This window comes from Cephus cinctus, unplaced genomic scaffold (genome assembly GCF_000341935.2).
Source record: "Cephus cinctus unplaced genomic scaffold, Ccin1 Ccin1_scaffold0705, whole genome shotgun sequence".
Classification (NCBI taxonomy): Eukaryota; Metazoa; Arthropoda; class Insecta; order Hymenoptera; family Cephidae; genus Cephus; species Cephus cinctus.
Genome location: NW_014333325.1, coordinates 6607 through 31769, shown reverse-complemented (window position 1 = coordinate 31769; position 25163 = coordinate 6607). Strand labels below are relative to the sequence as shown.

The window sequence follows — 25163 nt, the reverse complement described above, 5'->3', positions numbered from 1 at the left end:
GCTCAAGTCGCCGGTCGCGCTGCATGAGCGGGCGTTTAAAATATTAGTCGATTCTGTCATAGATAAAATTAAAAAAAATATATATAAACCTGAAATAAAGTTTGGGCAACCTAGAAAGGTTAAAAGAGAGGAACCTTGAACAATTTTTGTAGTAAAATAAAAAAAAAGAAGATGAAAAAAGAGTTCTTCATAAGGGATCGAACCCGTAACCAGCAGCGGTATATCTTGACAGGTTATTGACTCAGCCACGATGCTCGTTCAATTCTAAATTAAATTTTCTATAGATATTTATCTATGATATTTCAAAATTTCTCTTTAAACTGTTCTCGGTCGTTTCATTTACCAACAAATATCGCCATTCATTTTTTAATGTTCATTTTCGGCATGATAAAAGGTAAAGAGTGAAAACCAATATTTCTATGCATTTTTTATAACTTTGAAATTTATTTGAATACACACATTTGTTTGCGCATTACGTCCATACAAACGTTTAGGGTTCGGTTGGACGGAAGACCTTGCTGTTCCGCCTGTTTGTCAAGAACGGTTTGTGAGGGGCGGTAACTTGTTCCCCACCATCGAGCAATCCATTCATTTCGCTGACTGCTATATCGGCTGGAACGATGATCATGACCCGCGCGGCTACGCGAAATCTGTAACATCGACAGAGGCGATGATCACGAAATCCTACTCCTGGACTCGCCGCTACGATTTAGCGCCATGCTTTTGGTATCGCCTAAAACCGGAGCGTTGTGCATCTCCCCACTCATCTCTGCGAACGGTCCTATAAGGTTTGTTCTCGCTACCGAGCTATCTGCACTTTTCAAAGAGTGTAAATGTTTATCAGATGATATTTTTAAGTCACCAATGAGAATCTGCACTTTTTGAAAATTGCAGAAGAGTAACGAGAACAGATTTAATGAATATCTCACTCTCGCCCGATTCCAGTGGGAGCATAGCTTAAGAGTGAAAATTATGTAGTGTGTTATATTCTTTTAAACTTGTTTACTTGCAAATGAATGTTGTTTTTAAGTTAATTTTTGAATATTTTATTTTCTAATTTTTACAAGAAAAGCCATGGAAGAAGTAATAACGGATTTGTATAACATTCTTATTCACTTGGAATACCCTGGAGTGGCGGAAACCAGTTTGAAGGATTTCGAACCTGTTATTCTGTATGGTTCAAATCGTACAAAGTTATTAAGTTGGCTTATTAGTAAAAATTCTGAACATCTTGGAGTGTGTTTAGAGAATTTACAAGATACTGCCTTACAAGGTATTATTATGTCACGTATAATGTTTTGATTCTCTTGCAAGATTAAAACCATGAATTATTACTTTGCTGCTATTATGATTTGGTTCTTTTTAATTGCAATGAAATAAGCTTATTTTTTATAATCGGCATGTACAATATTCCAGATAAACTGAATGAATATTATTTTGAAATGGGTATTTGTAACAATAAAGATGAGCTAATGGTACGTATTTCAACGTAATAATTTTAATATTGTACATTATATCATATTTTATAATAGAAGAAAAATCTAATAATAATTTATAAACATTCATTTCTGTTTAAAATTTTTCATCAGGGTAAATCAACAAATTCTGCTCAACTTGCTTTTTTAAAAAGGCTAAGGATTTTTATGAACAATATGGTAGTAACGCATTTAAATATTAGTAACCCGATAGGTAAGAAGACAGTTGAACAAATTCTGAATGTAAGTCTATTAGTATTTGCAGTTTAGTATTTGAGATATATATTATGTCATTTTAATATATTTTAAATGGCTTAGGATTTGAATAAAGGTACCAACATAATTCCTTCATCTTGCAACATTAGAAAAAATGTTGAAGCTGTAAAGGCAGCATCATATATAGAAAAGGTTAAAAAGTCATTGACTGAAATTGAAGATCTGCAAATTTTGTATGATCCTGAGTCACAATTTGTTGCTGAAGAGGTATAGTTTTTATTTGCACTAAACTGTTTTATGATATTAATTTGAAGCATGAAAATTTTATCATTAATTACAGGAAATCCCCAATAACGAGTGCAATAATGATGCAAAGGATTCATTATTCACTGCAGCTAAACAATTTTTAACAGGTTTTGAAATGCCTGTAAGTTCAACACCCTCTACTGCTGGTGAATATTCTGAAAGATATAAGAAATGTATGGATCATGAGATTCAGAATTTATACGAGAACTTCTCATCTCTTAATCCGGTACCAATTCTCTTTATTTGACACTTTTCTTATATCTTGCAATTTTTTTATGATTGTAATTACTTATTATTGTTTTTAATTTTACAGATATTACATTCAAGGACAATGCTGTCAAACTTCATGAATATTGACTTACTGGATAAAATTAATACACCACTAACTCAAGTAATGGAAGACACAGTTATTCATATAGAAGAAATTCATAATCTCTTAAGCAAAGGCAATTAATGTAATCATAAATTGTGTGGTAATTTTAAATACATGTATAATTTGTATCGCTTAAGTTTACCTTATATGATTTTATTAACAGATTAATTTGATTTCAAAAAAAATTTAATTATTAGTAATTTCAGGTCTATATTGTCAGTGGCAGTGTTTGCACATTGTCAAGGAAAGATATATTGACTGACTGGCAGTATAGATTTGAGGAAAATTTGTTAAAATTTTGAAATAGCTTTTTTCTTTTCATGCATTCAAATGTGAAATAGGTGAGCAAGATGAGAAACAAAGTTGTATTTTTACTGTTTATTATGTGTATAAGTAAAAATACATGTTTTTACATAAGTTGGTTGATATTTACGATCGGGGACGCTCTTTTTTTTCCTTGTATAAAGCAAGCAAGGAAACATTCGCTACCTTGACAACTTTGAAACGAACGCCAGGAATGTCACCAACAGCATGACCTTTACGACCGAAACCCGCAACGAGAACTTCATCGTTTTCTTCAATATTGTTTAGACAACCATCACGAGGTACAAATGCCGTAATCTTCTTGCCATTCTTGATTAATTGTACCCTTACACACTTACGAATAGCAGAGTTAGGTTGTTTGGCTTCAACACCACTGCAAAAAAAATACTTGTCAATGTACATGGGTCTCATTATTAGAAATTTAGGAAGTATGGGGTACAAATCTGCAATTAATTGTTCATGCACAGAAACTTACACTTTCTCGAGTACAATTCCTTTTGCATGTGATGCACCTCCAAACGGGTTAGCCTTCCAACGAGTTCCAAGATGAGCTTTCTTATAGTCTTTATCGTTCCACCTTTGATCACGTCTGTGGTTAACGTGTTTGCGAGCAGTTCGAAGACCACGGGGTTTACCTAAATAAGAAATACAATTGAATGCACACTGAACAATAAAAAATCATTGACAATAATAATCGATAATCAAAACTCATTAAAAATTGAGAGTATCTTGAGTATATTCTCAATAATATAACGGAAAATTGGGATAAATAACTAGATGAAGCTAAAAACAAATATAATTTGGCGACAGATATCCTTTGACAATAGTATTTTATATTGAAGTAACAAAGTGCTTGTGCTTAACATAATAGTGTAGTCTGTTTTCAATGTTTCTTCTAGTTTCATGTTTGTTATTTGTAAACCGATTAAAAATTCTATTCAAAATACGCCAAAACAACGTATAGACATGCCACTGTGTACCGTATCATGGCGTTGTAACCACGTTTTCTAAGACAATCTCGATTTTGGAAATTATTAGAACTTTTTTGGAAAAATGAAAATGTGGACGAACACCGCTTCTACATAACAATATTATTATAAGCAGTTTTTAAAAATTATTGCTTTATTAAAACACACAAATTTACATTAAATGCAGAACGCGTCACATACCCATCTTGTTTGGTGTATATAATACGACCGGAAGAGAATGGTCTACCATCAGCGGAAGCCATGTATGACAAATCGAGATATCGATTTTGAAAGAGAACTATTCGAGACGGTGTCGATATAAGGAGGTCGATTGTGTAACGCAAATGTAATGAAAATACAAAAAGTGAATATCTGTTAGCCAATCGTTATGCTTGGTTTCTTTTGAACCGAACGCACGATTGGCTAATAACGATTCACTTTACCATTTTGACATCGACCCCTAGAGCACTACAGGTGTGTTCGAAAATGAGTCGAGAGCACTAAGAATAAATCGATGTCTTAAACCGGTTCATTTACTATTAATCTAAAGAAATTTATCAGTTCCAGATATTTCCACCTCCGATTTTCTTCGTTTTCACATATGTTGTAGTACTCGATAAACTAAGGGACACGTATTTTTCCTTATCGGCCCAAATTGAATTTTTGAGGGTGAAAGTCGCCCCCGAAAAGTGGGGTACTAAACATCCATTAAATTATTTCACATATAATAGCAGTATCTTTCACAATGAAACCAACTGGAAAAATTTCCTCACAATGAGAGATCAAAAATGTAATTTTCTCAAATTTGTCGAATAATTTTTATGGGGGTGTTTTAAGCGTTTCTTCGAAGAGACCTTAGAATTACTGTATCACATACAATGAATAATAGTTCGATAATGCTTGCTGGTCTTATAGATCTATTTGTTATAATAATTCCTTGATAATTCACATTTTCCTAATGTAATGTGTACTTCTGATAATGTCAATTTATGTAATATAAGTTCCTTCATTTTATAAAAACATACCAACAATAAACTGCACTTATGATCGTTTTGTATAACCAAAATAATTTTCGGGTGGTTCACCCTCATAGCAATTTTTTTGACAAATCTGAGAAAATCACATTTTTTATCTCTCATTGTGAGAAAATTTTTCCAGTTGGTTTCATTGTGAAAGATACTGTTGTTAAATGTGAAATAATTAAATAGGTGTTTAGTACCACAATTTCCATGGGCGGCTTTCACCCCCAAAAATCCAATTTGGGCCGATAAGAAAAAATACGTGTCGCTTAATTTATCGAATAAGTTAGTTTACATATATGAAAACGAAATAAATCGGAGGCGGATACCTACCAAAGGTTCCTTATTAGAAGTAGAAATTTATGTGATTTGTCATTTTCTTTAAATCAGTGCCAACCATTGAAATAAAGGTATACTGGAAGGTGTATGCATGTATGTACATACATTCATATATACATATCCGACGGTAGCTGAAAAGTTCTCGGCCTACAATGCAAGACAATTTTTTTTTACGTGAAATATGTTGTATTTTTCAATATAATCTCCTGAAACCTCAATACATTTATTCCAACGTTTTTCCAATAATTCAATAGCATCATTAAAGTATGATTCCGGAAGGTCTGCAAAATATCCATCCACGGCTGCAACAGCTTCGTCATTCGATGTGAAACGCTTTCCACCCAGGAATTTTTTCAGGTTTGGAAACAGATAATAGTTAGAGGGAGCCAAATCTGGTGAATAAGCTGGATGTTCAAGCAATTCGTACTTTAATTCGTTGAATTTTGCCATCGTCAAAACACTTGTGTGAACACGTGCATTGTCTTCATAAAACATTATTTTTTTTTTCATTAAAGCAGGTCTTTTCTCACGAATTTTTGCATTCAACTGATCCAAAAGGTTACAATAATATTCAGAAAATATCAATCGTTTTTTGGTAGTTTCGTAATGATTGGTAGTCTAATTCGTTGTTGACATTTGTTGATGTTCGGTCTTTCACAGTAACATATATATTGCTGAGTAGGAAAATTTAGAATGACGATATTGAACTGTTACTTTGCGTTAGTTGACAAAATTAGAAGATCCAACATAAAGACTAAATTCTAGCAATATTAACTTTTAAAAGCAGTAATGATAATGATATAAACAAGAAACAGAAAACAGTGTAGGATTTTATAATACGTAATATATAGAGAAAAGAAAGGGATAAACGGTACATACAAGCCGTAACGAGTGTGTCCAACTGGTCCAAACTAATAAACTAAGTTCATTACGTGAGACAACAATAGTTTATTATTATTTATAGAAATATTTTAATAGGGAATACATATTACATGAAGAATTATAAATAGAATGCACATGTATTAATTCAGGTATTGGAGTTCCCGAGAACAAGGGTTCATGTAAATTCGACAAAGAACAGACGGGATGCATGTAGATGTAGTATACACGAAGGTATCTGAGAAAGCTACCACAAATATACGGGATGAGCTCACTCGTGATATCCAGGTGATGATGACATTAAAAACGGGACTCCTTAGATTTTTCCGGAAACATGATATCTGGAAGCCATTGTTAAAATGAGTGGAAATGTTGAGAACCTGATTTTTGAATAGAATTAGTAGATTCATATAATTGTCAATGCATCAAGCTGTATTACGCATTTAATATTTATATCCACGAACTAATACACAGTTCTTGGATGGATCCACTAACTTCGTCTTATTTGAATAATTCGACATACTTGTCAGATTTCCCATCTGTCCGTCTACTAATTTATTGAAAATAGTTCATAATTGAATAATTTGTCTCTATATATATTTTAAATACTTGAACTATAATAATACAACTTTGTCCTGTTACTCAAGATATTAATAATGCGTACGTGCGACTTTGTACTTCTAGGCACGTCTTTCTAGGAAATACAAAGTACGAGGTGAGATTATCTCTTCAATTTGTATTTTTTGTCCTTAGATCCAAATGGAACGCGCAAAGCATAGAAGTACACGCCGCACCTTCTTAAGAAGAAGAAATAATATAATAAAATATTGTATATTGTTAAGTTATCGTTATGATTAATTGCTCACTGAAGTCTCGCGACATATGAGCGTATCGTCTACTATTATCAGTAAATATAGGAAATTACAATAAACAGATGTACAGGATAAGATTTGTCAGCGAGAGTTTTATGGCTTCTCACACATACAATACACACATTAATCAATCATTTTATAAATAATTCCATTATATTAGTCTGTAACTTTCTGCGATAGAGAAAAAACTATTTATCGCTAAAATAAAATAAACACATATTTTTATTCTGCGAAGCACAGCCAAGTGAGCCGAAAATTTCTCTCACAATACTTTTTCCCTTTCATCCGTATTATTCGGCAATATTTTGTGCAATGTTGATTTAACCTGTGCATTACAGTGCATTCACGTGCCACATGATATTATGAAGATATAGCTATTTTCTTCAGACTACAAAAATATATATATATATATTGCAAAATATTCTGAGACTGTATATTAACTATACGCGCATACGCGAATAAACCTACGGCGCGGGACATATCTTCACCTAGCCTATGTAGATGAACTGAGGTGATTATGTCACCCCGTGTACATACAGCGAGTATTTTTCTGTTCTTACGCTCTTTTTACTATTTTAATCCACGTAAAGAGCAATAACTACTGAATAATTTATAAAATATCTTGGTTTCTTAACAGAAGCATAATTACAAAGCATATACGTGCTTGCTAAAATTTTGTAATATCCCCAAGTAATATTATGCTTTAAATGTTTACTTTTAACCTCATTTCTTACGACTTTCTATAACTTTATAACTCTTAGGATCTCCGTCGTAAAATATATGCCAATTTTTTTATACGACAGACTATAAATTACGACTGCATTAACGAAATATTTATAAATATTAATCGATGGAATTCGGTATCACTTTTCCATTCACACTTGAATTTCCTTTAAACAATTAATAAATTTCAAATTAAACCCATCTATTGAATTTTAAATAGCGGATCCCAGCTAGTGCCATTTATATAAAAAAAGAATTATAAATAACAAGCTTGTTCATCATGCACGAAAATCAATAAATGTAATGTACGTTATTCGATTATTTTTACTTTTCTTTTTTAATTGATTATATGCGAATGTAAATGAATTGACCTTGTATAATCAATATATCGTACATTTTCAAAATATATAAGCGGTTTATATCATTGCTACTCAAAGGTTTACCGTTAATTATTTTATGGAGTACTTTCTCTAATTTGTCACTTTTACTTCGGATTACGTGCAGAGGCACAAATGGGATCGTATGAATTACCTAAGTTTTCCATAAAACTGTATGTCTTCCCATGTTACTAACAATTAAAAAGTATATGCTAATCAAGCGAATACACTTATCCCGAAAGTGAATATAATAAGAGTAATATAGCGTTGGTAATATGTTGTAACGATTTCTGGCAACAATTTAAAGATAAAACGATGCTGCTGATTATTTATAACACGACGCTTGTTTCAAATTATAAATACGGTTTTGTGTAATGACAAGATATCTCCTGACGTGTAATCGGCTGTTCATATGTACTTAATAATTCAATAGGCTCATACAGTTTGTTAGAAATGCACCATATATACACTCATTCACTTTTCATTTAGGTGGACTTGTTGAAATGAGAAAATTCATACCAACGGTTCTCGCTTGGCAAAATGGAAAGTTAAATGGTCCAAGAGATGATTTGATTGAAAGCAATTGCGATGCAACTGGAAGTTTTGGTGTTATAAAAAGGTTCTATTGTTCTCAGTTGTGCTTTATATAATCATTCATATAATTTTACACAAAAAATAAAAAATGAACGAGGGAGACTAGCATATCCTCGTATGGAATAGTCCTCGCGGACCCTAATAGCTATTATTTCCGTTCAAGTATATTCGTCGTTAGCAATTATCGGACAAATCGAATGACTCATTTTTTCGATCCCACGATGTTAACTAGTCCATTGTCTTGATAAATTCAATGGCAGAACAGAATTGCGTCCACCAATACTGTTCCTCGCCTTCCAATCTATTCCCGTAAAAACTGTCTACATATTGTACAGTTGACAGAAGAGACGGCGGATTTGTCTGAAATATACAGATGCACATTAATCTACTACTGCCACAAGTGGTGAGTATTCTAATATACATTTCAAATTATTAATACTTTTATGATAACGTAGACGAGAACCGGTATTAGGTCGTCGGCTGCAGGTATTCCTCTCTCGGATGCCATCGACAATAAATTCATGATCGTAGTTGCACAGCGAAATACACATTGTAGCTTATCACGCGGTGTTTTGTACGCTGATATCACCGCTAATTCGGCTTGGGCCCAAGGCCACGGACACTCATAATGGTAAATTTTTGGAATGCGTAAATCCTTATGATTCGGGGTGACGACTTTGGCAAGTTTTTTTATATGATCATGAAGAAGTTGATCTCTATAAACATCGCCATCTCCATTTGGATATAATGCATTGTGATACACTCGAGCCATCACAGTCCTCTCCACCACGGACCTCGCGAGTGCCAACTGATTCTCACTTGCCACTAAAAAGGAATAATTAAAATTTTGCATACAAAATTAATGATTAAATGCGCATTACTCGCGTAAAATATTATACCCATCATATAAGAAAGTTTGTTGTTATAGCGCCAACTGTATAAGGTAACTATTTGTGATACGACGAATGCAGTAGAATACAATTTAGAAATATATTTTTACTTGGAGTAAAATTATTATACCCTTTTACCTTGCCAAATAGGGTCATTTTCCATTTCGGTGTTAATTTTTCCAAGAAAATTATCCACTGAATCCTGCTTCTCATCGGCCAGTTTAAGTTCTTTAAATTCATCACAGAAGCGTAAAATAGAAGTTTCTCTTTTTTCTAGAAAGACCCTTACGCATACAGATACGAGGTGGCTATTTACTGCATCACGATCACACTTGACCCTTTCTCCCAAACTAAATTATATGATATTATTTAATGCATTTTTCTTTTACACATATATTATAGAGCAGTTATAGCTTACCGATCCAAGTGTGCCAGAGTCGACAGCAAACCCTGTCGACATCTTATTAAATAAGCTATGTAGGGGGATCTTTTTTGATAATCATCTCGAAGGGACTTGAAGAGTTTTCTACACCCATCATCATTAAACAATCTAACACATCTTAACGTCTCATGAAGATGTGCTATCAATGCTCTATCTTGTAAATTGATAGCTTCAGCAAGTTGTAGTTGCAAAAAGGTTACTAATTCATTTTCCTTTTGCATCCACGTATTTCTCTACAAAGAAATAATAATCACTCAGTACTTAACTATCAATAATGACATATTGGTTATTGCCCGTTACCTCCGAAGCCGTGCTACATGGAATGTGTTGAAGATCTGCAGTGCTTAGCACCATTCGCAGTTTTCGTTTAGCATCAGCGAAGGCGAATGAAAGTTCTACGTTATTTGGATCTATCAAAAGCCTTTCGTCTTCAGCTTCTTTTGTTCGCGACTGACTGCTTTCCACGGAAGCAGTATCGCTTGTTGCACTTGGTTTCCGTCTGTACTTTGCTAGTATATCGTCGGTACTGTCTAAAATGTCCTCCGACTGTCACTTTTCTGCATGCTCGCATAAATCAACTATTTTCTATAGGGCTTACCACTGTTTATGCTTCCTGTAGAGGTCGTATCTTCCGACATGATTCTACGCAGCCTATGTCTACTAACGTCGAGCCCATCGCCACCAGCTTCACGGTCGTAGCATCTGCTGAGATCATCAGCCCCACGTACCGATTTACCTCGACGGTTCCTTAAGGTCATTTTAAGTTTAACGAAAAAACCTCGCTTGTTCTTCTGATCATCGTCGAGAAGTTCCTTATCACCGCGTTCGGCCGTCATATCGAAACTTATACTCTTCGGAATAGCGCCGGTAGAAGTAGTAGGTTTTGATGTTATAGAGCTAACACCATCCGTCATATCGCCATTTCCGTTTGATATAGGCTGATTTAAGCATAAGTCTGAAGCAATAGTATTCTTTGCTCTTGATTCTGACCCAGAACTGCTACTGGATGTCAAACTGGCTGTGCTCAATCTCACCACTACATTACTACTAGTGGGTATGCCACCTTCCTGTTCCTGTACAAAAAATATAACATCATTCATGTATATATTATGTATAAAAAGAAGACACTACATATGGAATAACTCATAGAATAATCGAAGGCTATAATTATATGGAAAACAAAAAGTTACAAATATTTAGACATCTAACATCAAATTGTCATTATAGTACTCTACTCGAATTTTTTGATTATTGTGAAATTGATTGTAAATGTACAAACTATCGACTACCATGTTACAGGTTTCAATTCAATAAAGTGTTCATTTCAAACAGTTCTCACTAAATTTGAGTATTTTTTTATTGAAGAGTACTTGAATTCAAAAAGCTTGTACCTCTGTTTTAACGTCACCATTTGGTAATTTCTCATTTGGCAATACAGGTGCGGAGATATGATTCGCCAAAAGAAGAGCTGGAGCTACTGCAGCTGCACCAATATGATTATTACTCGCGCCTTGCCGCTCATTTGTACTTCGCCCGTTGTCGATCTGCAGTTTATCAATAAGATGAACTAGTCTGTTTTCCCCTAATGGCTTCCCGTAATCCATGTTATTGACATTGTTGGCATTGTTGTCGACGTACTCTATGGCGCTACGTCGAGAGTCTAATTTAGATCCATTACGCCCAGTTATGTGCCATCCTGAGGGTGACAGAGAGGCCGTTGGTGAGGTTGGGATTGTGAGTGTAGGTCGACCAATAGGTTCTTCTCGAATAGGGCGGAATAACGATGCGGAACCTTCTGCTCGTATTCCTAGAGTTATTTAAAAAAAAGGTTCGGTTTCGAATGTCACGTACTAAAAAAATCGTCTATAATTAAGTTTTCTTACGTGAAGACATAGGTGGTGGCGTTTCTTCTCCGCCTTCGGGTTCACCACGACCTTCAATTTCGACTTCTGATCTTGCTGTATCATCGGATCTAAAATGAGAAAACTGATAATATGCTTTTTGCTTCCTCATAGAGAAAGCTATGTGACGGTGGAAAATTTTCCTGTCACCATGTTCAGAATGTGCCAAAACGTCGAGAAAACACGTTTGAAGAAAATGTCCGTGTGTCCGCGCGCGCGCGCGCGTATGTGTGTGTGTGTGTAATGGCCTCCCAAAATTCAAACGTGTATAACTCGAGAACGGTTTTAGCTACAGCCCCCCAATTTTGCAGGCATATGCAGCTCTATAATCCCTCCATTGTCTATAATTTTCGTTATGATTCAAGCTGTGAATCAAAATTGATGTCATTTTCAAATTTCCAAAAAAAGGACATTCGCACTCTAGCGATCGCAAATTTTGTGATAATCATCTAAATAGTTCTTGACAAAGAGATATGTATCCAAGGTTGGTTGGTATTGCATTTGGGCCGAATCCATCGAGAAGTTTTGATTTTATGATATTTTGAATTTTTCGAAAAATTAAATTTATCAACATAACTCCCGTCAATTTTAACCGATTGAGCTCCAGTTTTCGAAAAGTATAGAGTATCATTTAGCCGTGATATGTCTCAAATTTGGCGGAGATAACAGTTTTGATTTTATGATATTTTGAATTTTTCGAAAAATTAAATTTATCAACATAACTCCCGTCAATTTTAACCGATTGAGCTCCAGTTTTCGAAAAGTATAGAGTATCATTTAGCCGTGATATGTCTCAAATTTGGCGGAGATAACTAAAACGGATCTGATTATACGTATATTCAAGTTTTTGAATTTCAGCCCATTCAAAAATATTAGGCTTTTAATGTACCATCCATTCTGCGGCATCCTGTTTAAATAGTAATACAGTTAATCACGTGAAAAAATTCTGAAGTCAACAAGGATAATTACTATAGATATTAGATAATACAAATTGTTTAAGCATATTGTTTGTATTAGTATTTGTCATTTATTAATATTTATTTATGGCTATATTATGGAATCATAGTGTATAGTTTAAATTATTTGGATGTCTCATTATTCACGTATACTACTTATTTATAGTTGATTCCATCTCTGCAGAATAAATAAAAGCTGCAAGTTGAAACTTGCAATTTGCTTCCTCCGAATCGTAAGTAGTGTACCAAGTCCCTATATGAGGATGCCAAGAATTTTAATTTTACAATTTGGTTCCTCTGAATCGTAGGTAGTAGATGAAAATTTATCTATGAGGAAGCTAAAGATTAAAAAAAAATGAAAATGCTTCCTCATATAAGGAGGACACTACTTACACACTCGTACACTACTTACGATTCGGAGGAAGCAAATTGCAAGTTTCAACTTGCAGCTTTTATTTATTCTGCAGAGATGGAATCAACTATAAATAAGTAGTATACGTGAATAATGAGACATCCAAATAATTTAAACTATACACTATGATTCCATAATATAGCCATAAATAAATATTAATAAATGACAAATACTAATACAAACAATATGCTTAAACAATTTGTATTATCTAATATCTATAGTAATTATCCTTGTTGACTTCAGAATTTTTTCACGTGATTAACTGTATTACTATTTAAACAGGATGCCGCAGAATGGATGGTACATTAAAAGGTCATCATTGATAAAACAAATTTTAAATACCTAGCAACACTGGCTGTGTCATCGGTATCAACTTCTGTCATTCTTTCTGAGTCACTAGCAAGTACATCTGTACTCCAGGCTTCGGATGCAGTCTCACTGACGTCGAGTATAGCTTGTGTATGCTCCGTCGGCAAAACAGGTTGTGATTGTTCAGATGGTGGAGCGAACGGGAATCGCTCTTGCTGCTCGAGAGTTTCGCTGTCTGAGGCCAAAACATCTGTAGACCAGGTATCGGATACCAAAGAAATGGTTTCGTCCCCTAAAAAGTATCCTTCGTGTAGGATGCACACGAGTGATGAGTGATGATGATAGACTTTCAATAAATTTCTTTGAAAATTCGAAAGTGGGCATGCTGATGATAGGTTCGAACACGATAATAATAACGATATGCCCAATAAATACCTTCAATAAGTTTTTTAATTTCAAATTTGCAAAATTTATCATCGATTTCTGAGCGACTTTGTTTTGTTGGCATCGTTGGCGGAGGCAAATCCAGCTGCCTCGCTTCACCTGTCGCACGACCATCGTCGCCCTCCGTAATCTGCGAAGATGGTGTGTCGCGACCTAAGAATTATGACAATCATGGATAAGACTGGTTCAATGGCCTTTAACCAGAAAAAACAAATACACTCAGACGTCAGTTAACGCTATCCCATTCAAGGTTGTTTTGTTTCAGCGCGATTTGGCAAACACTCGGTTAAACGATAATTTATTATTTCTCTGAACTCACCACCACCGTATCACATATACCACGGTTAGTGCCATTTCTCTAGCATTCTAAATTGTAAGAATGTATCCTGAGCGTAAACTAAGTTAGTAATCAGTTACCACTGTAATATGTTTTGAAAGTTACCCGAAATATTCGGAGTTCCACGGCCGGACACGTTGGCTGATACCATATCGGACAGGTTGTCATTCTGATCTTCGGTCTCCAACTCCAGCGAGGATGCCACACTATGATTTGAGGCAGCTTCCGACACTGCTTCCAAATTATCCGAAGTATTACCGATGGACCCTTCAAATAAGACTAATCACATTACTGTAGACGCGTTGTTGGTGGTGATATAACGAATGATTCTAATGTTTGGCAATAAGTTTGTATGGTTCTTGACTTGTATGGACCTTCTGACTTTTCAGTTATTTAAGATCGTAGAGCAGATCTGAATGGTAACCGCGTTTGAACAGCTCAGTACGAGCTCATAAGTATATGATATGCGATGATATCAGAAGGTTAAAATTAATTTTACGAGTACTTTCGTTTGTTTGTCAATTTTTTTGTGAAAATCTAGCCTGCTGTAATCATTATAACGTGAGATATCTCACTCAATTATATTTAACCAAGGTAGAACACCTAATGCTCAAAATTGTTTTTTAAAAAAAATTGTTCATGTATCTCTCTAGCATATTTGATAATGTTGAACTGCCAAAATGTTTTTCTAACCAAGAGTCTTATTTTTGGAACCATATTTCAAATAAATAATTTATTAATAATAAATTATGTTGAAAAATTGTTTTTAGTCCATAAATTTGATTACTCAAAATATTGAATATTAACCTATAATCAAAAATCAGTATTTTGGGATTGTTAGAGTCCTTGACTATGAATCAGGGATAAAAAATACCAAATTCAAAATGGCGAATGGGATATTCAATATCAACTGGATTCGGCTGAGATTTCCTACGCGGAGGCTTTTTGGATCGTTGATGGAGAATTCGGTGTAAAAAGTATTATATTGTAAATGGCAGATACATCTGTACATATAACGAATCCAGCTGATTTTTAATATTCCGTCCGCCATATTGGATCCGCGATTCTGAATTTCTTACTTCTGACTCCAGATTAGTAATCAGCGAGCACAAAAACCCCAAGTAACAAGTTCAATCAAAATATATTCACGAGAAAAATTCGTGCAATATTAAAGGGTTAAAATTAAAATTCAGAATGGTCCAAAAAATGCCTTCGAAAAAAATACAGTGGATTCTAACCCGTTAAAATACATAGACGCCATCATTATCTTTGGTTTCCTTTTCCTGACTGTTCTTGTTATCACATTAACTGTAGTCGAGTAGTATTCTTGGTGATAAGACGATGACCGGACAAACCATATCACGGTAGACTAAACGAAAAAAGGAGAGTAATCGAATGTACATTGTTCTACAGTTTTTGCTAAGTAGCGATCTCAAAAACTTCTATTAATTTCTTAAAATTTCTACAACGTGTGATACTACGTACATACACATTGCAGTTAAATCACGGAAAAATGTAACACGCCAGCAAACTATTGTAAGAAGTTTATGTAAAAACAATGTATACATATAAATATTTCTATTACAAAGAAAAACCCGACAAGATTGTAAAAGAAATCAGTTCAAATTAAACGATCTTTTGCTTGCATCAATTTCATTATTATCCATGAAAAATATAGTCGGAAATATGTATTTTCAACTTTCAACACTATTTCCCTTTTATTGTACTCGATCACTAATCGTTGATAATCTGCGCAGTTGAATGCGCTGTGGTTGACTGTCGACTATTGAGATCACGAATATAGGAATACATCAGATGAAGAACAAGAGCTTATATGCGGGATAAGGAAATGGTCTAAAAGACGACAGGAGTCAACATGGACTTTAACATATGAATAATGTATCTACTGTCGAACCCCGCAAAGTGCAACTTCGCAAAGTACAACGAATCCGCATTGTCAATCGTTCGAGCTGCCCTATCTCTCGGATGCGTTCCCTCTTCACGACACAAACGCGTTAAATAATGTGGGTGGTCGGGACAGAAACAACATAATGAGTGAAGCCGACACGATCCGGTAAAATGCAACTCCGATCTCGAGCGGTTGCACCTTGCTGTGTCCGATTGTAATGCACAACGTAGTATTGTGTTAAAGTAGAAACATTCGTTATTGTGTTAGTATGCAATTTCTCATTATTCTACATGAAATCAACTCAATTTGCGCCCACAAGCATAACACATATTGCTACTCTCGCACAATGCCTATTTATGTACATACACGAACGCACGTCCAAATGGATCCCATGTTTACCTTTCGCATTTTAGACCATAGGAAAGATTTGCAAACTGTGTATTTTCATATCGGCAGTTAAGGTTAAAGATTTATAGCAGTAGCCAGGCTTTCAACTATCTGCGATTGGCCAAGCACAATCGAAGACAAACAGTAGTAGCAAAAACTTAGGATACCCAAGAAGTTGAAAATAGCGATGTTACTCGCTACAAACGAGTTAAATATACATAGATCTGACTGTATGGCAGTGTGCCATGAGTAGATCCAAGTCGTTACACAATTTGACATTACTAATGATTCGCATTTTACTACAAAGCATTGTTCTTGTCGATTCTATCAACTCATTTCATCAAAAATCTTTGGCAAAATATCATAGCGTGACATAGATTTGTATTTCGAATGCTCATTGCGTACCTTCATCGTGTGATAAAGAAAATCGTGTTCTTTTTTCTTGAGTTTCGATGCGCTCCACGCTATTGGTACCTTCTCTGCGATTGTGTCCATTAGGCATATCATCAGGGAGATTCAAAGTCACAGGTCCACTGTCGATGTCATCTTGTATTTCCATACAAAGAACCTACGTGTAATACGTTAGGATTGAATATAGAAACTACTAAAAGGATTTTAAAGCAGGTAGTATCATACCTTTTGCTCGCTTAGTAAGCCAACAGTTTCACTGGATGTAGGACCGAAAGGTATAACAAGAACATCTTGAGGAAGTTTGGAATCAATTAGGTCATCCTCTGGACCAGAAACACCATTAATCTCGTCAGAAACTCCGTCGGCCATAGCATTGGACGAAAGTGATGACGATATCCGTGTATCTCTTCCGCGGCCAACTGACATCAGATAGTGTAAATGTAATAATTACAGAAATTGAAAATGAAACAAAGACTAGCTTCGAAGACTAGAAAGCTTACCTTTGCCAAGAAGGCCACCTCTCTTGTTTGGAGTCTCTGGTGAAATGTTACTGCCAGTCTTATGTGTAGCTAATAAATCCGAAGGTAATTGCGAGAGCATCTCGCTCAATTGTTTTCGATTGACAGCACTACCAGATTGAATCTCATCAGCGGCATTATCGTTAGCGACACTTTGTAAAAATGTAATTACAGTATTGAGTTCGTTCTCAGTGAAGAGTGCGGCAGATCTAGAAAGTCCTTGAAGCTTGCTATTATCTATGACAGCAGGTTCATCCTCAAGTTCATCAGTGGCCCCTTCTAGCATAGCGTCCAGCATGGACGAGACAGAATCTTTCTCGAACCGCCTGTAAAGGTCCATTACTTTGGCGTCGATAGCTTGATATTTAATCAACGATAGCATCTGCAAGATTTGACCGACTTGTATGAGATTAAATCTTGCAACGTAGCTAATGGGTGCGTCAGTGATGCCATAAGGTTCTGGATTGACTATAGCTGGACATATGAAATAGGTGAAGACAAGATCGGTACACATTGCATGTACTTCTCTGGGATCAACATTGCCATTTTTTCCCAGAAGACCAGCCATCTGTCTGACGAGCCAGCACACGCTTGTGGGGAAGCAGTGCATATTCTCGCGAATGCTCACGATGAATCTCTGACTAATTCGTACCAAAGAATTAATCGTCCAAAGTCTATAACGTTGTAACTTTGTTTGGTATTCCGTTGTACCTTCCTTGCCAAATTTCTTTAACCTTTCTGCAGGTGGAAATCTTATTGGTGCCTTGTCCGGATCTATATCGAGAAACATCTCATCTTCCATAAGTAACTGCATTATGGGGCTGTGCAGTGCAGCGGTTAAAAACAACTTTGCCGAAAAAAGGCCCTCATGAAAAACAGAGTAGAATCTAGAGAACGCACAGGTTCCTTGACGTAGTAATCTCCTCGGATTATCTGATGGGACAACTTGAAGAAATATGAGATGTCTTAGTAATTTTAATACTAAAATCTTGTCTTCTGGTAATAAACAACTGCCAAATAAACCAGCTGCCAGAGACTGGATTATGCACTGCATCATCTCCGGTGCGACCTTATCACCTTCCACGAGACAAGATGCTACAAGTTTTGGCGACTTTCGTAATGCGTCCAGGAACTCCCCGTATGCCAAGCATACTTGATAACGTAGATGTTTATATCCGTCAACGAATTGAGAATTCTCCAAAGTATTGGCTCTCTGGCAGCAAGAAGCTGGAGTACAGTCTGGCCTTGATACTATCAGCTGATTTAGATTAACTCTCTGCTGAGCCGTTACCCATGCTTGTTGAGCCAGATCAGATGACATATATATAACCTGTAATAATTAGTTTTTCATATTGAATATGATAGAATATATTGCGTATAATTAATAGTTATAAACATTTAAGTAGGTACAAATAGGTTTCTATCCTTCTTTGGCGTATTGCCTGATAATTTTAACTTTTCGCAAGTGAAGCATAATGACGAGATACCATTTTTTACATAGTACTCGTTATTTTCAATGTTTCATTTTACAGTAGCCCATAATAACCCTCCAGGCACTATTCGGCTCTCATCCTTAGAGTTTTTTTCAACGACCAACAACTTCTCTAACAATGAAGAAAGCGTGGTCTATTGTCCTCGGGTAAAATGTTGAAAGCATCTAATAAGCCCCATAATTCAAACAGACAAGGTGCTTGCGCATTTGGACTGTGACGTCACCGGACTGTCTCTCTGCTTTGATTAGCTGACTGTTCATATGTATGTATAGTCAAGCCATGATATTGTATAAGAAGACTTATTTCCTTTGGTTCGTAAGAAGATGGCTTCTTTGAGTGCAACTGATTTCACTTTGAACGTGACCTCATTGGACCATATGCGATTTAGACCAAAGTGCAATCTAGACCTAGTGGCTTGACTCGTCTACTTGTATCATGGTAAGCCCTATGAGGCACAGAATTGTTAGTACTGAGATTCAAACTACGCGTCGAGTGTTTTAATACCCCTTAGTCCATATATAAGTATACACGAGATTGGTAAGTAAGTAGGTTATTTAATTTTTATATTTATCCATATTTTTGGATTAGACACATATTTAATTTGCTATTATGTACTTATAGCAAGCAAAAATAAAATATATTTTTCCTAACATTGAATTACTTCACTTAATAATCTACTAGCTTTGTCTGATCTCTCGCGTCACCTGCTACTCGGTATCGGTTTGGGTAGACATTATTTCTTTATCATTCAGTGTCTTTCGACTTAATTTTTATATTCCTATTACGTATGAGGTAAACTTCCTCTCATCTGTAACCCTACAACGGCACACTACGCTGAGAAAAAGATTTGATAATATCAATTACCAGCTGCGATCTGGGGAAATTCGGTTGGACCAATCGATGCAGATTCGAATTGATTACACTGGTGTTGTAATAATGAAACTGGTATAGATGTTTCGAGTGTGTATTGCATTCAGCGTGATTATATCGTTTGATCAAAATAAACTTAGATGAAATTGAGTGGACAAAATCTGCGGCTCTAATTCGAAATGAACCTTAAGGAAATTAACCCTAGAACAGAAGCACTCTGAGGTTACACTAGACTAATTTGAATCGGCATGTTCGTAAATAAGTCCGTAAGTTAAGGTGTTATACAACGTAAGGTAATATAGGTTGACTCTCTGGTGTCCTCTCAGAGCAAAGAGCATAATCGGTTGTGCGCTGGCAGCCAAATATTAAGAATATAAAGACCGTGTGGAGTAACGAATAACCCCAGTGTGCCGTTAAAGTAAGTTTCTCAGATGGTAAATAAATTGAATTTCGGTTTTAGTTTTTGGTTTAGCGTTTTTCAATCATCATTTTTCATTTACGATTTTCGAATTTAGATTTCGGTTTCCGTTTTGAAGAGAAATAGTTCTTGGTAACGATGTTTTTATTTTTTGTTTTTCTTTTTTCACTTTCAGTTTTCGGTTATCAGATTAGGTGTCTTTTTACTATGAAACCTAAGGCCGGATTCACACCAGAGGCAGCAGGCAGCCAGCAATGAAAAAGATGTTTTGACATTGATTTATGACGTCACGAGGTAGATCATATTTGTTCATATTTGGTAGATCATATTTGGTCACTGCTTCGTTGCTCGTTGTTTTTGGTGTGAATGAGTTCAAATGAGCCTGCACACCAAAGGCAACGGGCAACGACCAATCGACAAGATGCTTTAGGTCTGAATTATGACGTCACATCTCAATGCTCTTGTCCCATTGGTCGCTTCTTTGCTGCTTGGTTAACCAATGTAACCAGCATCTTAGTCATTAGGTCTCTTCTTATTACCTACACTGTCTGCACTTTTCAAAGAGTGCAAATTCTTATTGAATGATATTTTTAAGTAACCAATGAGAATTTGCACTTTTTGAAAAGTGCAGAAAGTGTAGGTAACAAGAACAGATCTATTGGTTCAATAAATGATTGTTCGAATTTAGTTTTTTTGGGTATTACAAGAAAACAGCGAATTATCAAACCTTTTAAAAAGACTACCAAATACCACCAAACGACCACCAATTAATTGGTAAAAAGAAAAATTTCAAAAGTCGAAGTGGGGGGGCTTACTTTGCGGAGGTCTTATTTTCAATGTAACTTGTGTTCCACGTCCCCTGACAGATTTTTTTGGAACTAGGAGTGGTCTCGGGAGCGTTATCTGATGCAGTTTTTCAGAACTAAAAAAGATGCTCCCGCGAAAATAACCTACGTGAAGTTAGCACTGTAACATTCACTTTTTGTTTGACACGCCATAAAAGGGGAACTGTTATTTAAATAGAAAGAGCGAGACAACCCCCGAATTGTTCTTCCCCAAAAGTGTCTAAATTATTAAATTGTAACATAACAAAATGACCGCTAATCGATTAGGTATAATAAAAAACAGAAAGGTAAATAGAAATAAAGAAGTCGAAAACTAGATAAGGAAAGCGATTAAAAAGAACGTAAACAATGAAACAAAGAGATTAGGAAGTAAAGAAGATATAAATATATAAAAAGAAGGTTGGAAATAGATAAGAGGCGTGTTTCCAAGACACCAGTATAGGAGACCGGGTTCGAGAAAGAATGAGCGCTCAGACTCCAGGCACTGCCTTAAGTGCTCCCCCCACTTCCCGGCTGCTCCCACTCGATGAATCCTACGTGAGGAATTTGCGCGCTCACATTTTTCGTCAACTTCCAGTACTTCTTCTGTATACATATGCATTCTTGGCCAGTATTTCGGATTTCCAAGTGTTAATATCTGACTTTATTGATTTGATGAAATATTTTAATATTCCAAACACTTAATTTATTAATATTTCAATTTTACGATTTCAATTCAATTTTGATCTACTCCGCATATTTTGCGAAATTCCGATTTAGACTCAATTTTCTATTTTGAATAAATTTCGGAAGTAAGTTAAGATCCAATAATATTTAGTAAGATTTGGAAAGCTTTATTCAATGTTCCGAATTGTCAACATTTCTGTGAAACTGATTTTTTTTTTCTTCTTCTTCTAATACATTCCTCTTCCATTAAGATATCTTTCCAGCTCATGTAATACATACCTTCTCATTAAGCGTTTGCAAATTCTGCTGTTCCGAACTGACAAATAAACGTTCCTGTCTGAGATGCCCTGCAAGTTCAATCATGTCCCATTGTAATGTCCCAAATGATTCCACACTATTTATTGAAGACATTGCTGAAACAAATAACAAATGTAACGTCGTTGAATAGGTTAATGTTTTCAGTCATATAGACATGTGAAATACATATGAAGTCGTATAAAGACTGTTAACAATACTTAATTATGAAAATCATAATTATCAACTACACATTTAAAATGTCAGATAACATTAAATATAACAGACAATTTTATTCAAAAGCATTATTTTCAGTGAAACAATTTTTAAATGAAAGAAAAATAATTGAAACTGATTAACCATTAAAATACTTTTTTCAAATCTCTTTTTACATGAAAATTCTTTGGGATTTTTCATTTTTCCAATAAATTCTTATAGAAATCTCATATGTTTGCATCTTGAAAATTTACAAACACGCTTTTATTTTATACAAATAAACATTAATATTTATAATTATAAATTGCCAAATTTATTATATTCATCTGTTTACTACATTAATATAAATGTAAAATTATATTATAAATAATAGTTTTTAACGAGTAGATAAAACATCTATGCATCTAATATATTAAATATATTAATTGGTTTTAGTTGCAAAGTAAGCAAATCATGATTGTACTTCGAAATTATAATATCCTTCATCGAAATATAATTAAAATTAATTTTTTCATAACTTAAACCTCGCGGACATCATTTTCTGAGGTCTTTCTGTCGGACAACTGGATAATATACTACCAACGAACTTCTTTTGCGGATACCATCTGTTGAAATTTACATTTTTTAAATTTTAATAGCTGAATTATAATCATCAGAAAGTGTAGAACCTGATTAAATCAGTTCCGATTTCATAAAATAATTCTACGCAAAGTTATTACGTAAAATGCAAATATGAATGCAAAACATCGGGAATAGTGATGTATTTTGTTTTTATCGGATTTTTATTTTATTGTACGTAACGAAAAAAGTCGGGCAGTGCGTAAACTAAAGACATCCTTCTAAAAGACCATATTAGTGGTTTTGCTTATCTCTGTAAAAAGTATGTTTATTTCGCCTAATGAAAACGCGGTATCAGTTTTTTCGCAGCTTATATACTTTTGTTGCTATTTAGCATGAAATTGATACTTTTTATAATGAAAATAGTGTCTAGAAGGGAAATCATAATCTAGCAATCAGAAATGTGTGCAGATTTCATTTGGAACAAGTGTTAGAAACATATATAATTTTGAAGTATTTTTATTATGTGGTGACTGTCTCCACTGGCATTATCGGTGTAACGACAAATTTCTAGCATAAACAAATAGATAGACTAAGTACGAGGTATGTGTGTGTATAATACGAGCAAGTGGAGACATAATCACCACATAATGAAAAATACTTCAAAATTATCAAATGTTCCCAGCACGCTTATCTGCTCCAAATGAAATTTCCATACACTTATGATTGCTAGATTTTTCTCCATTTCAAAGGACACTTGTGGTTCTATGGAACCAAAAAATTATAAAAATTGTATAGTCTATGAAAATACTGTTTTTCAATCACTCTTGAATAATCTAGGTAGTATACTATCCAGAGTGCTCTTCAGATGACGCTTGCTCGACATCTAGTACCACTGGCAATGTCAGTGTATGTTACGTGGACTCCAGAATATTTTCCTAATTTTCAGATATTTGGTAATCCCATATCTTTGCTTATTTAAAAATGGCATTCCTTTAAACATGGCACTGGGCATATATGACCCAGGGTATCCGCCAAAGGGTTAAAATGAAATTCTTTTGCTAAGAAATACTTAAGTAAGTTTTAGTTGCACAGTTCATTTAGATAAACATAAAAGCAAAGAAAGTATTAATACTGTGACTAAATTTACAAAAAAGTGTATTATCAGAAAAAATTTAAATACAGTGAATATAAAGAAATTGCTTACTTATTAAATGTTTTCCAGGGATCCAGTTGTATTGTTTTAAAACTTATTTTTTTAGATCATCCTCCAATTCACTAAAACAGAATTTTAATCAAATTTATAGTTGAATAAGTAGAACTCCTTATTTATAACAAAGAACTACATGTGGTTAAAGAAGACAAAATATTCTAAATCCTCAGAGGCTACTTGAAAAATCTAAATCAGTAAATAGACTTTAGAACATTAAAATTAGATCAACGGTAGAAATTCCTCAGCAACATATTATTTTAAAAAATTGATTCTATAGAAAACTTTTAATAACAAACTGATTTCATATTCATTGTATTCAATGAAAGTATTCATACTCATTGTCATTTAATTTTTTTTTATTAATATTTTTTTTTTTAAGTTCAGTCATACTAATAAAGATTGTATTTTTAATGGTTGTATTAAATATTTTGGTTGCTTTTACAATTTCCTGGCTGGACTGTACAGTCCATACATCCTTAATTGTCAACTAATGGTGGTAGATCCCACTCCTGTCAGTTGTGTGCATTGATGGAAAAGACGATTAAATCTTACACTAGGTTAACCTTGAACTTTGTAAGAAACTGTATTCTACTATTTAAGAAACATTAAATATATATGAGCCAAATACATTTTTAATGAATGAATTTACAGCATAAGGTATTAAGATGAATAGATAAACATTGAAATAAGTATCGAGAATAAAAGTGAAGCTCGAATAGTCACCTGACGACGCTTAAAAGTTGAGATTTTCTCAAAATCGTCGGTTTCTTCGTCGTTTCGTGTTTTTACTAAGAAAAATCTCCTATTAAGTTACATACCACAAACACGTACACACTGACAATATAAGAAAAATGCTTTGTTATTGTCTTCACGGCGACACCCCCAACTGATATGCGACCATTTTCTTTTTCAGGTTAGAACTTTTTTTCGACAAATGGCTGCACGGAGTGGTGCGCTTTAAATCAAAGTTTCGATTGCTCGAAACCTCATATTCGAGAAATCGATTCAAAAATTCTAATGTAACCAAAAGTGTCACCAATCGTACTTATCAGAAAACTAGACTTTTCATTGGTCAAAGACTTTTCTCGTAAAAGATTTGACCAATAAGAAATCTGATACTTTAAGGTACTATTTCATGCAACGGGACCGCGAAAATTGTCGTGCGACGAAATCATGGCTCGAACTTTTATTACTAGGTATGTGCACGTT

General features: G+C 34.6%; 3 protein-coding genes across 9 annotated transcripts; 1 reads left to right on the top strand and 2 right to left on the bottom strand.

Annotated features, from left to right (window-relative positions):
- Nucleotides 1-736: 736 nt before the first annotated feature.
- LOC107270149 lies at nucleotides 737-2506 on the top strand. Its single transcript, XM_015744882.2, has 7 exons — nucleotides 737-788; nucleotides 1068-1273; nucleotides 1417-1475; nucleotides 1590-1718; nucleotides 1794-1958; nucleotides 2032-2223; nucleotides 2311-2506. Exons 2-7 carry the CDS (start codon nucleotides 1075-1077, stop codon nucleotides 2449-2451), a joined length of 885 nt encoding a protein of 294 aa, XP_015600368.1. The 5' UTR covers nucleotides 737-788; nucleotides 1068-1074; the 3' UTR covers nucleotides 2452-2506.
- A 227-nt stretch (nucleotides 2507-2733) lies between these two features.
- Nucleotides 2734-4013, bottom strand: LOC107270150 (40S ribosomal protein S23). Its single transcript, XM_015744885.2, has 3 exons — nucleotides 3864-4013; nucleotides 3170-3329; nucleotides 2734-3067 (listed from the first exon to the last, which is right to left on the bottom strand). Exons 1-3 carry the CDS (start codon nucleotides 3910-3912, stop codon nucleotides 2800-2802), a joined length of 477 nt encoding a protein of 158 aa, XP_015600371.1. The 5' UTR covers nucleotides 3913-4013; the 3' UTR covers nucleotides 2734-2799.
- Nucleotides 4014-5948: 1935 nt separating this feature from the next.
- Nucleotides 5949-24905, bottom strand: LOC107270146 (GTPase-activating protein and VPS9 domain-containing protein 1). Of its 7 annotated transcripts, none has more exons than XM_015744871.2 (17): nucleotides 24773-24905; nucleotides 23949-24019; nucleotides 21953-22086; nucleotides 17364-18711; nucleotides 17089-17282; nucleotides 16858-17020; nucleotides 14262-14435; nucleotides 13811-13972; nucleotides 13409-13679; nucleotides 11681-11769; nucleotides 11189-11604; nucleotides 10396-10870; nucleotides 10098-10327; nucleotides 9774-10030; nucleotides 9494-9705; nucleotides 8905-9290; nucleotides 5949-8825 (listed from the first exon to the last, which is right to left on the bottom strand). In XM_015744871.2, the coding sequence occupies exons 3-17, from the start codon at nucleotides 22082-22084 to the stop codon at nucleotides 8694-8696; spliced, it is 4641 nt and encodes a 1546-aa protein (XP_015600357.1). In that variant the 5' UTR covers nucleotides 22085-22086; nucleotides 23949-24019; nucleotides 24773-24905; the 3' UTR covers nucleotides 5949-8693. The 7 variants fall into 7 exon arrangements, with proteins under 7 accessions (XP_015600357.1, XP_015600356.1, XP_015600360.1 ...); XM_015744870.2 differs by having other exon boundaries at nucleotides 24678-24902; XM_015744874.2 differs by having other exon boundaries at nucleotides 13409-13667; nucleotides 24678-24902.
- Between the last annotated feature and the right edge of the window lie 258 nt (nucleotides 24906-25163).

Coding starts and splice junctions, on each gene's coding strand:
- LOC107270149 (XM_015744882.2), top strand. CDS start 1,075: ATGGAAGAAGTAATAACGGATTTGTATAACATTCTTATTCACTTGGAA. Junction 1,476..1,589: donor ACAATAAAGATGAGCTAATG/GTACGTATTTCA, acceptor ATTTTTCATCAG/GGTAAATCAACAAATTCTGC. Junction 1,719..1,793: donor CAGTTGAACAAATTCTGAAT/GTAAGTCTATTA, acceptor TAAATGGCTTAG/GATTTGAATAAAGGTACCAA.
- LOC107270150 (XM_015744885.2), bottom strand. CDS start 3,912: ATGGTAGACCATTCTCTTCCGGTCGTATTATATACACCAAACAAGATG. Junction 3,330..3,863: donor ATATACACCAAACAAGATGG/GTATGTGACGCG, acceptor TTTCTTATTTAG/GTAAACCCCGTGGTCTTCGA. Junction 3,068..3,169: donor GGAATTGTACTCGAGAAAGT/GTAAGTTTCTGT, acceptor TTTTTTTTGCAG/TGGTGTTGAAGCCAAACAAC.
- LOC107270146 (XM_015744871.2), bottom strand. CDS start 22,084: ATGTCTTCAATAAATAGTGTGGAATCATTTGGGACATTACAATGGGAC. Junction 17,021..17,088: donor GCTTACTAAGCGAGCAAAAG/GTATGATACTAC, acceptor TATTACACGTAG/GTTCTTTGTATGGAAATACA. Junction 10,871..11,188: donor ATGGTGACGTTAAAACAGAG/GTACAAGCTTTT, acceptor TTTTTTGTACAG/GAACAGGAAGGTGGCATACC.